This window comes from Excalfactoria chinensis, chromosome 18 (genome assembly GCF_039878825.1).
Source record: "Excalfactoria chinensis isolate bCotChi1 chromosome 18, bCotChi1.hap2, whole genome shotgun sequence".
In the NCBI taxonomy this organism is placed as follows: Eukaryota; Metazoa; Chordata; class Aves; order Galliformes; family Phasianidae; genus Excalfactoria; species Excalfactoria chinensis.
In genome coordinates this window covers 70,097-84,606 of record NC_092842.1, presented here as the reverse complement: position 1 = coordinate 84,606, position 14,510 = coordinate 70,097, and the positions used below count along the sequence as shown (strand labels likewise).

The 14,510-nt window shown below is 49.9% G+C and overlaps 1 protein-coding gene and 1 long non-coding RNA gene across 2 annotated transcripts; one reads left to right on the top strand and one right to left on the bottom strand.

The window, feature by feature from the left end:
- Positions 1-1,913: 1,913 nt before the first annotated feature.
- On the bottom strand, positions 1,914-12,752 carry DPP7 (dipeptidyl peptidase 7). The gene is made up of 13 exons (XM_072353145.1): positions 12,542-12,752; positions 12,250-12,363; positions 11,771-11,910; positions 11,317-11,480; positions 10,514-10,649; positions 8,109-8,190; positions 6,520-6,686; positions 5,933-5,993; positions 4,835-4,953; positions 4,598-4,754; positions 4,336-4,400; positions 3,379-3,449; positions 1,914-2,287 (listed from the first exon to the last, which is right to left on the bottom strand). The coding sequence occupies exons 1-13, from the start codon at positions 12,735-12,737 to the stop codon at positions 2,146-2,148; spliced, it is 1,614 nt and encodes a 537-aa protein (XP_072209246.1). The 5' UTR covers positions 12,738-12,752; the 3' UTR covers positions 1,914-2,145.
- On the top strand, positions 4,964-6,484 carry LOC140260609 (uncharacterized). Its single transcript, XR_011905577.1, has 3 exons — positions 4,964-5,787; positions 5,877-6,056; positions 6,141-6,484. It is a non-coding gene; the product is annotated as an uncharacterized lncRNA (long non-coding RNA).
- Positions 12,753-14,510: the final 1,758 nt, after the last annotated feature.

Genomic DNA, 14,510 nt, shown 5'->3' with positions numbered 1-14,510 from the left:
TAGGGCTGGAAGCATCCTGCTTGGGATTTAACCTGTTTGTTCAAAGAAAATTCAGTATCTGGATGCAGGCACATTTAGCATCTAATCTGTTCAACTTTCTTGAACACAGAACTTTCCATACCAGGCATGGAAACTGGCAGTTTGGCAAAGTCCATGGTGTTGGCTTATAGGGAGCTTCCATGTTTCACACTGCTTTCTGATTGCGAGGTTCTCAGCGTTGCGTGCCAAGCTCAAAAACAGCAGTGTTTGCATCTCCAAATATGAGCAGTCAGCTTTCTTTCCTATTCTATAGCGTGATGTTGCAGAGATAAAGGATGCATAAAGGATTTCTTGCATCTGCCATGTTCGAACAGTTTGTGGCACTTCTGCTCTTGAAGACTTTTAAAATTATTTATATTACACTTCATGTATATCCCTCACACTGTGAATTCCTTTGGGGCAAGTACTGTCTGCAGAAGGAAGCTAAAAGGATTTGTGTAGTCCACTGTAAGAATTCAAGAACTTGTATCCCTCTGGAAGGTCAGAAGACACCTTGGGGACCTGTTAATGGAAAGGCACAAAGCAAACAACTGTCCAAAGGTGGTAAATTGCAGACTGCTACCCAAAAGACTAATATTGAACTTGGCTGCTGTAATGCACTGCTGGCTTGGTTTAGAGTGTCTGCTTGCTGGGAGCTGCAGTAAAACAGGGACAAAGGCAATAAAGGCAAGATGTGATTCTCTGTGTCTGCACAGACACCTGCTGCTATATGCCTATTTTATGTGGTGCTCATCCTGAACAATTGCTAGGGTACAGCAGATCTCAGTGCAGAAGTTGGGGTCTGTGCATGTGGAGGGAGAGTGCCAGACTCCAGCTCAATGTGGCTGGCGGTGGCAGAGCAGTTTGAGCCATAGTTTCAGCAAGACAACCTGAGTCCTGACTTCAGTGTGAGCCAAAGGCATGCTGACAGATCCTAGCAGAGGTAGCAGGACTTCCTACAGCAAAAGGGGAAAAAAAGATTTCACTGAGGTAGTAGTTCTGTTAACAGTCTTAAAGCCTCTCTTTGGGGCTGGAGTTTGCCTAATCAGGTCTTCCGTATGTTGCTCTTCATTTGTAAATATCTGAATAATTTGATAAATAGAACATCTGGTCCTGTTCTTCCTCTCCGCACCTCTCGAAGAGGAGCACAAGGTAGAAGCTTTGTCCTTCTGAGCATAAGAACAGGGCAGAGGTAAGTTGGTCTATATGCAAAAAAACAACAGATACAAAGCATAGACCTTTTATCAGTACCTGACTATTGTGAAGTAACATCAGTGACCGAGAGTCTAACTCTGGGAACCGGTGTACTGTGACAGCAGGGAGGACCTGGTAGTGCAAATACTTGTGTTTAAGCCATGTGATGTAAGTTGGAGCAATGCTGTGACTGTGTAAGCAGTGCAAGCCTGGGGTGAGCCACGAGGCTTCTCCACTAACTCATGAAAGCATTGTAAACTGATGAAACGAGGCACCTGATGACCAAAACATGTATTTTTATGGTTCTGCTGGTATTTACTGGTACAGAGTACATCGAGTAGGTGAGAATTTACCTGTTAATGTGCAGAGATAGTTTGCTCCACTTTGAAAAATCAAAGCAATCCTTTTTTGTCGTATTCGGTTATACTTACCAAGCCATGAAATTGTCATACACTTAAATAAACTTGTTATTTATTTTAAAGAGCTGATGTTGTCTCAAGTGTAAATGTGCTTTCCTCCTCACTAATGTGTGGCTTCTGAGGAACAGCGAGACAAAATGGGATTTCTGCAGATCAGTTCTTATGTCGAATCCATGTATATAATGACTATACCTCTGCTTTCCCTCTAGACAGAAAATAAAAAGGAGATGACTAATAATTTACCTTCATCCTACTCAACACATTGTTCAGGACATCAATGACTCCTGGACCTTCAGGAAAATTTTATTCTTTCCACCATTCCAAGTACCTTCTTGTTATGAGCAGGTGAGCATGAAACCCATACAACACAGTTTTTACTTCAGTCAGTAATTTAGCTTTTTTGTTTTCTTCTGCTGCTTGAATTACTACTGCAGAGGAGGCAACACCTCCAGAAGCACAGCTCTGCAGCCTCAGGCAATCTGGCAGCACCTGAGCATGACTCCCGTGGGTGCACTCACTGCCAGCCCCCTGCTGGTGCTCCAGAATGTTGCTCCCATGCTCTTTCCACCCTTGCAGATTTCACCCAGTTGCTGATGATACTTGCTTCTAACTTGCGTGCCTCTATGACAGATGGGGGGTCAGCTGGGTTGTGTCCCCTGGGGACAGCAGAGAAGTGTCAGAAAAATTGAGTGCATCCTCAGAAAGTTCACAGATTACACCAAACTGAGCAGTGCAGTCAATAGGCTGTAGGGGAAAGGAAGCCATCCAGAGGGATCTAGACGGGCTGGAGAACTGGACCCATGCGAACCTAATGAGGTTCAACAAAGCCAAGTGCAGGTTTTTATACAGACTGGGGGAAGATCTCCTTGAGAGCAGCCCTGTGGAGAAGGACTTGGGGGTCCTGGTGGATGAGAAGCTGGGCACGAGCCAGCACTGTGTGCCTGCAGCCCGGAAGGCAACTGTGTGCTGGGCTGCATTAAAAAACAAGTGGCCAGCAGGGAAAGGGAGGTGACTGTCTGCCTCTGCTCAGCTATTGTGAGGTCCCATGTGCAGTACTGGGTCCAGGCCTGGGGTCCCCAGTAAAAGAAAGATACAGAGCTCTTGGAGTGGGTCCAGAGGAGGACCACAAAGATGGTCAGAGGACTGGAGTACCTCTCCTATGAGGAAAGGTTGAGGGAACTGGGCTTGTTTAGCTTGGAGAAGAGAAGGCTCTGGGGAGACCTCACTGTGGCCTTTCAATACTTGAAGGGAACATACAAACAGGATGGGATATGGCTGTTTATGAGGCTGAATAGTGATAGGACAAGGGGAGATGGTTTCAAACGGACACAGGGGAGGTTTAGGTTGGTTCTTAGAAGGAAGTTTTTCACCCAGAGAGTGGTGACGCACTGGAACAGGTTGCCCAAGGAGGCTGTGGATGCCCCATTGATGGAGGCATTCAAGGCCAGAATGGATGTGGCTCTGGGCAGCCTGGTCTGATGGTTGGAGACCCTGCACATAGCAGGGAGTTGGAACTGGATGAGTATTGTGGTCTTATTTGATCCATGCTATTCTATGATTCTATGACTTTGAAACATTAAGAGCTTTTGTAGAGGTTTAAAAAAGGATTCTTCTTGAATGATGCTGTAGCAACATGGTATCCAGTTCTGCTTAAACATAATTATCTCCTAGGTTCTTGGCCCAGGGGAGGAGGAGTTTGGCAAAGGAAACATCACTGCCTGGAAGCTGTCAGTGCACACGTACTCACCGCAGATCCAGGTGATGAGCACCTCCCTGAATGGTCACGGCAGTCAGTGAAGGACTCAGGCTGCTATTTATCTGGAATGACAGCAGCAGAGAGAAACTCTCATCAAGTGAACAGGCAAAACTGGACATCAGTTCTGAAAACTGGATGAAGAGCTGGGAAGGACATGGGAAAAGTGTGCAAAGAGATCTGTGATACAGCCAGTACTGTGCATGTGGCTCACAGGATGTGTGGGCCACTCTGTCTCAAGACTTCCCATTAGATGGGAACCATCAACCTAACCCAGCACAGGCAGGCTGAAACTGCAGGCTCCTCATGGCCACCCGCCCTAAGCAACCTACTCCTCAGCCAGCCTGCAGCATTATAATTAAGATCTCAACTAACTCTGCATCCTGCTTTGGGTCCTTTATAACCAGAGCTCAGTTCTGTTGAATCTAAACTGAAGTGCTTCTTGCTTTGGCTGCTGGTTACAGCAACTGCCTGGTCTCACAACGTATGTGGAGAAGGGAGAGATCAAAGAGCACTGAGCTGTCTGTGCTGTCTCAAAACAGAACTCCAACAGGTTTTCAGAATTAAAGGATCGCAGAGTGGTTTGGGTTGGATGAGACTTTAAAGCCCACTCAGTTCCAAGCCCTGCCACAGTCAGGGGCACCTCCATAGAGCAAGTTGCCCAGAGCCCCATCTGACCTGTCTCCGAGTACCCCCAGGGTTGGGGCAGACTATCCTGCTGAACCTGCTGCTCATGAAGCTACCGTTGCCACAGCAATGTTCCTGGCTGTGGCATCTCACCACTCCAAGTGCCTGTCATTAATGTCCCCAGGGACTGCAGCATAGAACAGCCACACACAGAAATTCACAAGGGCTAACGCTGACTAGCAGGGCTGCTCTCAAAGAGCTGTGGGCAGTGCTTGCCCCAAAAGGCAGCTCTCTGTGCCTGGGGGCGGCAGTGTGTGCGCTTACCCCACCTCCAGCCCACGGGTCCAAGTCTCCATTTGAAAAGATGATGTTGCTTGCACTTTTCAGGTCTGAAATTCAAAGATGACATGTGAGAGCCCCCTCCCTGCCCAGCAACCGCAGCCAACAGTAACAGCAAACACAGATAAGTACTTCCTATTTCCACCTCAAGCTGTGTCTTTCCCATAGAGCTCAGCCAGGTGGAACATGGAGAGAACTGCACAGCAGCACAAAGGGCTGAGCAAGCAGCACCTCTCAGCAGACATACCTCCGCCCCAAAAGTTGATCTGCAGCCACTGTGCTCGTGGCCTCACACGCCATCGACTCCAACAGTACTGCTCTCTCATGGCCTCTGTGAAGGGCATCTCAGGGAACATGTCTGTCACGTTGTTGCTGTTGAAAGTTAAGTTGATCTCCGTACACACCTGAAACAGAATGCAAGCTGGCACGGAGGAGCGGTTGGCGGTGCAGTGGCTGCCGCCTGCTGGCATCCCCAGTGCCTCACCTGGTAGTCCCAGGCCTCAGCATCCGCGCCGGTGCCGCAGCCCGTGGGGTCAGCACAACTCTGGTACAACCGGTACACATCATAGCACTGCACTGAGCCAGAGGAGTTGTAGAACACCCCTGCCAAGTGGGAAGGGCACAAAGAGACTCATCGGTGTGGTACCCTCTGCCGATTCATCCATCAGGCTCTGTGCAGGCCAGGACCAGCTGGGGGGTGGCTGGGGCTGTGGCAGGCCCAGAGCAAGGCACCTGCTGTAGGTTACAGTCACAGCTTCATATCTTGCTGCTGCCTGCATATTACACCCCACTCTGCAACAAGCTCCCAGGGGCTCTGCTCACCACTGTGACCCACCCGTCAGCCCCTGCATCTCCAGCACAACATCCCAGCTCCGTGCATGGGAACTGTCCTGGGACCCATCTGAGATGGGTGCGACTGCTGCAACCACCCCACCCCCTCCCTGACAATTACTGTTGTGTGAATGCATCAAATTGAACAGGAGGACCAATGTGGGGGAATGCATCCTAGACAGGAAAGGCTGGCATGTGCAGGCTTGCCCCAAGGAAAGAGCACCTGCCCAGCAAAGTACTGCTGGGGAGGGCTGGAGGAACAGGCTGCTTGCGCAGAGGGGCGGTTACCAGACAGCAGGGCAGGAATGCAGTTACACCAGTGGCTGCCAGAGCCGAAGGACCCACCACCTCCAGCTCTGCACCCGGCAGACCCTGCACACCACCCTCCGCTCTGCTTCCCCTGTGCTGCTCATCATTGGCGGCAGAACCACCACCAACAGCATTTGCAGAGATGTGGGCTGCAGAGCAGAGCTGCAGCACCTGGCACAAAGTTGAGGACCTCTGCATGCCCTGTACAACCACTGCACAGCTGTCATCAAAGACTTCCTCTTTGTCTTGGTGGGGCAGAGCACATTCAGTCCCACAGGAAAGCAGACATCAAATGAGGTAAGCCAAGAAACCTTTAGCCTTGGAAAGGGGCAGGGGAGGAAGGGGATCGTTCTGCTCACTGTAGGTCTCCCACCTCCCACATACAGGTGCCTCTGGAGAATAAGATTTTAAATAAAAGATCCATCTGATAAGATTAACTCACCAACAAGAGCTGCCAGGCCTTGAACTGGGTCTGTGTGGGCAAGGATTTGTTCACAGCCAACCTGCATGAGACACGTTAAAGGCAAACTGCAGACAGGACAGACAACAGTCTACACTGCAGAGGGGTAAGCTGGAGGTTAAAAGCATTGCTTGCACAGCTTTCCAATGGCCAAAAGCAACATTTATCTTTTTATTTTCTCTCTCTCCAGTAAAAAATTACATAGACAAAGGGAGAAAGCAGCTGTGTGGAGGCCAGTGATAACCAACAAATCCTTCCTCCTCCAACCAAAATTTTTTAAGGCCCTTCTCAAGCAAACTTAGAACAACTTCTTCCATTTTACTATTTGTTAAACAGACCCTAAAAATGAACTGCATGGCCAGGAACAGCATCTTCTGTGCCCCCACACATCACAGCCTGTGTGATCCCTTGGAAAGCATGTATTTTGCTCCAGGTGAGATTTGAACCACACATGCCAGCTGTTCTCTTAGGCACAAGGCCAGAAGCACTTGCAGCCTCCAGGTCTGGTCACTGAGGTGCGTGACCCTCTCTGTACACACAGCAGTTCTCACTTGTGTCCTGGTACTCACCTTCACTGGATTAGCAGGGAGGTGCCCCATAAAATCAGTCTTGTAAGGGTAGTTCATCATGGCAATCATGGTGAAGGCATTTCTAGCAAAACCAAAAAGCTGGTAAACATCCTCCTTGCTAGAAATCTTGTTGCATGTGGCCATTTTGCTGCTGATATCATCATAAGCTGCAGAAGGAAGGCAAATGAAAGGTAATAACTTCAACTGAGTAAATTGCGATCAGGCTTCAGCATCTTGTTTCACTTTGGAGTCATGTGATATTGGAACACAGAGGTGAGGTTTCCAGTGAGGAGGATATGTTACACCTAAGTTTACAAACACAGATGTTCAGGAACAGACTTCCCCTGTGACTTCATGACCCTGTGCTGATCCACTGCTTGCATCTCGCCTTGCTGAGCCACAGAAACCTCCCTGGGGAATACAGTGGCAGCAGTACGTTCCTAGGCAGAATGTTCCAAATGGATGCAGTCAAAGCAGCTCACTACAAGGCTTTACTGCCCAGCACCCTGCTTGGCAAGATCCTCCTTGCTCCCCTGGGCTCCACTGGCTCCCACCACTGCTCACTGCAGTGCCAGGCAGGGCAGCTCATCAGCCAGGCTCACGCATTAAAACAGAGTACAACACAGATATCCCATAGGAAAAAAGAGCTTCTTAGGAGCAGGAAAAATTGACAGGCAACAGTAATCCTCACAGTGCCACCAAGGACTCCTGAGATATGCCTTCAAACTCTGATGTTACACAGAAAGTTCAGCTGGAGTCAGGAAATTTACCTTTTAAGAAATTCCAGATGTACTTGGGCACTTTTGCATTCCTGCTGGAAGAAGGTACTCCTTTCAGCTTCCATGTCTCCTGTCTGTCCTCATTCTACTCACTGAGCTGTCCCACCGGAGCCCGAAGGGACCTACGTCTGGATACTCACTTGAGTAACAGAACTTCAAATACAACCACCATGCTGCAGAAAAGCGTGGTGCCAGACAGATCTCAAATACCTCAGCCACTGAAGAGTAATGTACTTTCTGTCATGCAAATCTACAAGTGGTTTTGGACCAAGGGTAGCTCAAGGCTGCCCAGCAAATAGACCATGAACCCATCATGAGGGCTCCAAGGCCATGCAGGGCTCCCAGGAAAAGCTTCACTGAGCCATGATACCTGGTCTGGTCTAAAAGGATGAGACCAGACATTTCAGTCTCTGTTCTTGACATCACTAACTGTCCAGTGCTGGAAATGAGAGAAACTGATGGCTACTACAAAACCTACATCGCCTTCCAGAAATGTCTAGTGAGATGGACCATACTGTTGTCATACCCACCAGAACAATTCACAACAGCATGGTTGTTGAGGACAAGCACTGGGTGAAAGATGAGGCTTTACTGGCATCAAACCACAGGTGTTTTTGTGTTTGTTGTTTTTTTAACTGCAAAAAAGCTGGTTTCAATAAAAAAATCAATTATATGAGCAGAAAGATCGGGTGGGCATCTGCACCGATTTAGCAAAACCAGTTTAAGACCTAACAGAAATAAAACGGAACCAACTTCATTTCCCACCCCTGGCCTGCCTGCTGACTGCCATGTGTGGCTGTTTGTCCTTACCTCCACTCAGGAACAGATCCCTGATCTGCTGGAAGGCTCTTCGGACAGCAGTGACGCAGCCTGGGATGGACTTCTGAAAATCCTGAAGGGACAGGAAAGTCATGGTGTTACAGCTGCGCAGAGGATACACCAGCTGTACTGGGAGGCGGCAGCTTGCCAGCCTGGAGAGGACAGAGTCTCACCTGCACCTTCAGATGCAGTGATACCGGTGCTTCTGCCTCCAGTTCCAGGCAGCCAGCACATCCCAGCACAAACTACACCTGGACAGCTCAGAGCAAGCAGCAGCTGCTGCACCAGGTCTGTGCTGTCAGACAGAACCACGTGTGCCCAGAGGAGCCGACAGACTGAACATGAAGCCATCAGATCACACCTGCCTCAGCTGGGACATAGAACAGCTGCCAGGCTGCTCAGCCCCAGAGATGCTGCTTTAAAACACAACTGTCATCACACTGTTCCATGTCTATGAGCAGGAGCCACATGGGGCTGAGAACTAGCCAGATAGCCAAGAAAGCTATGTCACTTTTTCTTGGGAAAACCATTGCTAATCCTCTTGACAAAGCATTTCAAGGTATGTCTGAAGGGCTGTGGCTGTCACAACAAGCTGCTCCTGTCACTGAAGTCTCCAGCAACCCAAACTATTTCTCTTCTATCAGCATGTAAGGCAGTTTGCCATCTGCTGGCAATGTGTACTTTGTAGTTTAACAACAGGAACTAGCAGGGCTCCCCCACAGTGCCCTCACCCTCCAGAGCAATGGCAGGTAACCCAGGCACTTTTCTCAAAATGACACTGCCTCAAATGAAAACAGATGTGGGACCCTCTCTTTGATTCCTCTCTTTGTCTGAAAGTTTCTCTTGCCGAAATCACTTTGGAATTTTTGTGGGCATGCCCTTTGCGGCCCCTTAGCAGCACCCTGCTGCACACGTGTCTTTGCTGTGGCTGCAGGGAAGGCAGTGGGCACATAGAACCTGGCCTTGTGTAAATGCCATAAAAAAATAACATGTATGCCCTTTGCTCAGTCCCCCTCCCCAGCAAGCTGTAGGAGCATGAAATGTGCAGGAGGTACTCAATAAAAGTCACAGAGAAAGTTGTTTTGAAACAAAGTGCTCTGACTCAGAAGCAGAGAGCAGAAGAGTGCTCCTGCAATGATTCATGGAAGCTCTGTGCCTCGATTAGCATTAACATCTCTGGGGCACACGTTTGCTTCTTTCACCAAGAAGAGCAGAATTCAGCCTTCAGATGCACAGATTGCTGCAATTTAAACATATGGAAGGTGGAAGGAATTACTTGTTTATGATCCCAGCCCAGGGGCTGACTTACCACTGCATAGAATATGTTTTAAAATGAATGAGAAACATTGTTTTCCCCACACAAAAAGGTCAAGGCTCCAGTTTCAGGGGTGTAATGACTCACAGCACATTCACAACTGAAGCAAGAGTTGTCAGATGAACGGGGCTTCTCAGAAGTAATTACCTTCCTCCAGGGAAGAATTCCCACTGCAGAGCCCATTATATAATGGAGCAGTACTGTATATTTTGTTTTAAAATGTACAATTTTAAGGCAAGATGTATTTTGTTCTTTAAATACCTAAAAATTTCAAGTACTTGAGTTTATTTCAACAAAACTCTTCTTTCTTTACACTTAGCAGTAATGCTGTCTGTGCTGTAAACGTTTGCATTAAAATCAAGTTTTGTGTATGCAACAAGGTCACAAGGACTGCGTTTCATAACAGGTAGGCACCTGTTTTCTAGATGTGCCGCCCACATCTAGAAATTCATGTCAGAAAGAGGCAAAAGAGACACTCTCACAAGCTTTCAGTCTTACCAGCTAGTAAATTTCTATCCATGTGAACTAAATGCAAGTCAGTTATCAGCAATACTACCTCCCCAAGTGTCCTGATCTCCTCAGAATGTGGAAAGACATTTAAGTTTTGGTTTAAAGTGAACCCAGGACACTTTGCACATTTTTTTAGTGAAATGAAGATTTTCAAACTCTTCATTGAAAAATGTCACCATTCCGCACCTAAGGACCTGCTGTAAATCACCCATACCAATGCAAAACATATTTTGGAAGAGGATTTGAAGAATATATTATCCAAAGGTTACAGCCAGGCATAAAGGGAAACTTTCAGGCTTGTAATTTGGCTAAGTTACTAGAAATGGGAAAGGGAACTGTCACTGATACTAAAGGTACTGGAACCAATTTGTGCTGCTCGTAAGAGCAGTGCCTTTGGGCCCAGAGCTGCCACAAACACAGCAGCCATCACAACTGCAGCTGCTGTTCTTCCTTACAGGTCTGCCCAGCAGTCACACTGAAGGTACATGTCTGGTTAAAGGCACTGAAAAGAAAAAAACCCTGGCTTCTAATAGGAAGAAGGATAATGTTTCTGAAAAGAGCTACCACTTACTGCTGTCACATCTCTGAAGAACTGAGTGGGATCTCCAAGCCCAGCCACAGACAGCACAGGAGCACTGGCAGCTAATGCCCCATCCACAACATTTGGGTATTTCATCCTCATGTAAGCACTCAGCATTCCTCCATAGCTGGCACAGGAGAGAGGAAAGTGTTATTTCCTTTAACAGACAGTTGATGTTGTAAAGCTGGATGCTCAGGCCGGTAGTCACAAGCTCACCACACCCAGAGCAACAAGAAGCTTAGGGAAACCCATCCTCACTTGGAGAACAAAGAAAGAAGCAGTTATGGCTGATGAGCAGCACACTGTGTTCTCATCATCTGCCCCGTAGACCCTTGGGTCAATTCTTCCAGGAATACAGCAGCCCAATTTGCTTCTGCAGATAAAGGTAAACGCTGCCCCAATATCCAACACTACAGCAGGCTGCGTTTAATGAATTGCCAGATGGTCTCTCAAATGAATATTTTGCTAATTATTATTTTTCTGTATTTTTCACGTAGATTGTTCTGATCCTGCAGGTACAATTTCCATCTTCTGAAGTTCTGGCTGACATTGAAGATGCCTAGAAACTTCCAGTATCCAAAGTAAAGATTCTCAAAGGCAATCACAAGTCAAGACTAATGCTTTATGGGACGTCTGACTCCCCCAAGGAGCTCGGCCACAAGCACATCTGCACTAAGCCAGAGCTCAGAGCTCTGGCTCTTCAGCAAGCTTTAAATGCAAGTAGACTTATGAGAATAACACAACTGTGGCTGGAAAAGGATGCAGAAAAGGGTACAGCTATACACAACCTTTACCTGCCGCCAAAAGCAATGACAGGGCAGCCCACAGCTCCATACTGCTGCTTAAGCTCAGTAATTAGCACTGCGTAGTCAGCAAGGGCTTGTTCCACAGTGAGTAGATGAGTATTCTTTAGCTGCATTGACTCAAGTCCAAACGGAAGAGATTTTCCATAGTACCTCTGAAAGGAAAGAGAGATTCTGCAGAAATGATGGGGTCTCCCTGTCCTTACTACCGGACTGGGATAAGCTTGCTCAGACAGGAAGTGGAAACAGCACACAGCGTCCACTAATTCATTCATAACTGAGAGAACAAACAAAAAACGAGAGCTGCTTCCACAATGAGAAAGCCTATGGCAGGTATGCCCCAGCTTCATGGCAAGAGATGCTACTATTCTTCTGGACATGGAGAAAACTGAAGTTGGTAATGTCAGCACAACTCCTCAGTGTGCACAACGACTGCCATACTCACATGCTCGGCAAAAATCACAAGAGCTTGCTGCTGCTCTGCTAATTCAAATATGAAGTCGGAGTTCTCAGCAAAAGTCCAGATGTCACCTTCATTGCCAGTGTAGAAAAAAACTGGCCCAAACCCTTTCTTCCAGAACTTTGCTGAATGAGACAATTGACAGAAGACATGAGAAATGTGTCAGAGCATGAAAGGACTCGTTTTGGTGTGTCTGGACAGAAGCTTAACGAGGAAACACTGCAAACAGGTTGATCCCCAAGGGCTTCTGTCCCCAGATCACCACACGGGCAGGAAGCCCGCCCGCCCCTCTCGCAGCCCCCACTGCTCGGCACAGCGCTGGCGTTGCAGCTGTGGGGCTATCAGCGATGGGAAACACGGACCCGCGGGGCGCCTCTCCAGGAGCGGAAGGGAAGGAGGCCGGGGTTTGCAGCGGGTCGGGGACAAGCAAAGGAAAACAAGCGGCCCCGCCGCCCGGCACCCACCTGAGAGCAGGTACCGCTGCGGGAAGGTCTCGTTGCCGCCGGCCTCGAAGCGGAAGTGGTCCCGCAGCTGCAAGAAGAGCCGCTCCTCCAGGTCGGGCCCCGCCGGCCGGGCGGCTGCAGAAGGAACAGTCAGCTCCGGGACACCGGCAGCGCCTGCCGCCGCCGCCCCACGGCCCGGCCCAGCGCGGGGCAGCCCGGAGTCTCCCGGTCCGACTGAAGGCTCCCACCTATAGAGGGGGCGGCTCTGGGCCCGGGGTTGGGAGAAACGGGGGGTTGCGGCTCGAGCACCCACCGTGCGCGCCGCGGACCGGCGGCAGAAGCGAGAGCAGGAAGAGCAGCAGCAGCGGCGACGGCGGCGAGCGCGCTCCCATCGCACCGCCCTGCTCCGCACGCGGACACGACCGCCAGACGGGAGACCACCGGCGCACGTGACCCCAGTGGCAGCACGTGACAGTGCCTCTTTCCTCACGTGACCGCGCGGCCGCCATGCCTACCGAGGCGCTGCCATGTTGTCTACCGGGGCGTCTTCATGGGGCTTTTCTCCGGCGATCGCCGCCCACGTGCGAGTGGGAGCCGCTGTGGGCAGCGCAGGGTGGAGCCGGAGCTGGGGAGGATCCTTGAGGTCCAGGGCTCTAAAGGAGGAGGAAGTTACTTGTTCTCCTTGCTGAGCTTTAAGAGGAGCGTGGGGACACCCAGAGATGCTGAGGGACGAAGTTGCCTGGGCTGAATGGAAGGTTTCTTCTGCGAGGCCTTTTGTGTAACTGGATCCCAGTGAAAAAGCATCTCAGGACGAAGTTCTTGTGGGTGGCACAAAAAGCCGTTTGAGACACAAAGGAAGAATCTGGTTTTGTCCCCTGTCAATAGTCACAGGATCATGGGACGCCCTGGACTGCAAAGGCCCACAGTGCTCATCCAGCTCCAACCCCTGCTGTGTGTCACCAACCAGCAGCCCAGGCTGCCCAGAGCCACATCCAGCCTGGCCTTGAATGCCTGCAGGGATGGGGCACCCACAGCCTCCTTGGGCAACCTGTTCAGTGCGTCACCACCCTCTGGGGGAAGAACTTCCTCCTCAGATCCAACCTAAACCTGCCCTGTGTCAGTTTCACACCATTCTGCCTTGTCCTGTCACTGCCCTCCCTCGTAAACAGCTGTTCTCCTCTTGTTTATACTCTCCCTTCAAGTACTGAAAGGCCACAGTGAGGTCTCCCCAGAGCCTTCTCTTCTCCAAGAAGTTCAGGTCCCAAGACCGACTCCCTTGGGAACACCGCTATCACTGGCCTCTGCCTGGACCATTTCCCCTTTCTCCTTTATCAGAGGGGTGCGCTCTCTTTGTCTTTCATGCTTTTACTAATGTACCTGCAGAAATCTTGTTACTCTTTGCATCCCTCGCATTTCTGCTGCTGGCTGAAAGGATGGTGTACACCAAACAGTCCCTGCTTGGTAGGAACAATGTAGCCTGAAGCTGTAGCCTGGTTTGGCTGAGCATGGTCACACTGTGCAGTTCTGTTTTTGTTGCTGCCCCAACTCTCCTCTGTGACAGCAGGGCTGATTGCTCTCTACTGCTGCAGCAGAGGCACGCTGCTGGAGATGTTACTTACAGCTGTTGCTTAGCAACCATGTGTGCAAGACAGCAGTAAATGGGCTTTAAACCCTCTTCAGATCAGGTATCTAGCAGCCTTCAAGAGTCTCAATTACCGGTTACATCTAAATGCTGCCCTTTGCTCTGCAGCAGCTTTTGGTGGCGCGTTCTGCAGAGTCACGTGGCTACGTGACCCCTGGAGGGTCATGCGGCATCCTGCAGGAGAGTGACTTCTGTTGCTGCTCTTGTTAAGGATCGTTTTATAGGGGTAGAAGGGGCTGCAAGATGTGGCTGGGGTTTGGGGAGAGCTGGGCAATGCTCTCTTGATGCCGGTAGCCACGAGGTGTTCCTTTGCCCGTGTCCATATGCAGTGCCAGTACTTGCCCCCATTACAACCAGCTGCGTCCCAGTCCCAGCTGCCTCCATCTAGCATGTGACCCAGGTTTGGTTGGCCTGCCCTCAGCGGATAACCCCATTGGCTGCTGGGTTTGCAGCGCCCATTGCACAAGTAGGGGGTTGCCCGGCTGATGCCCTGTGGGGGTTCATGGAGAGTCGGATCTTTGCGGGCCAGGCCGGGGCTGGAACAGGGGGCAGAGCCGGCGAGGGGACGTGAGCTGCTGCCAGAGATGGGAAGAGAAACGCACTCCTCAGGTTGGGGTTCCGTGGGCTCTGGCTTCGCGCA

Excerpts from the sequence above, each read along its gene's own strand:
- DPP7 (XM_072353145.1), bottom strand. The coding sequence starts at position 12,737 with ATGGCGGCCGCGCGGTCACGTGAGGAAAGAGGCACTGTCACGTGCTGC. Across the intron at positions 12,364-12,541 it reads GCCGGTCCGCGGCGCGCACG|CCGCCCGGCCGGCGGGGCCC; the intron begins GTGGGTGCTCGA and ends TTCCTTCTGCAG. Across the intron at positions 6,687-8,108 it reads GGATCTGTTCCTGAGTGGAG|CTTATGATGATATCAGCAGC; the intron begins GTAAGGACAAAC and ends TTCCTTCTGCAG.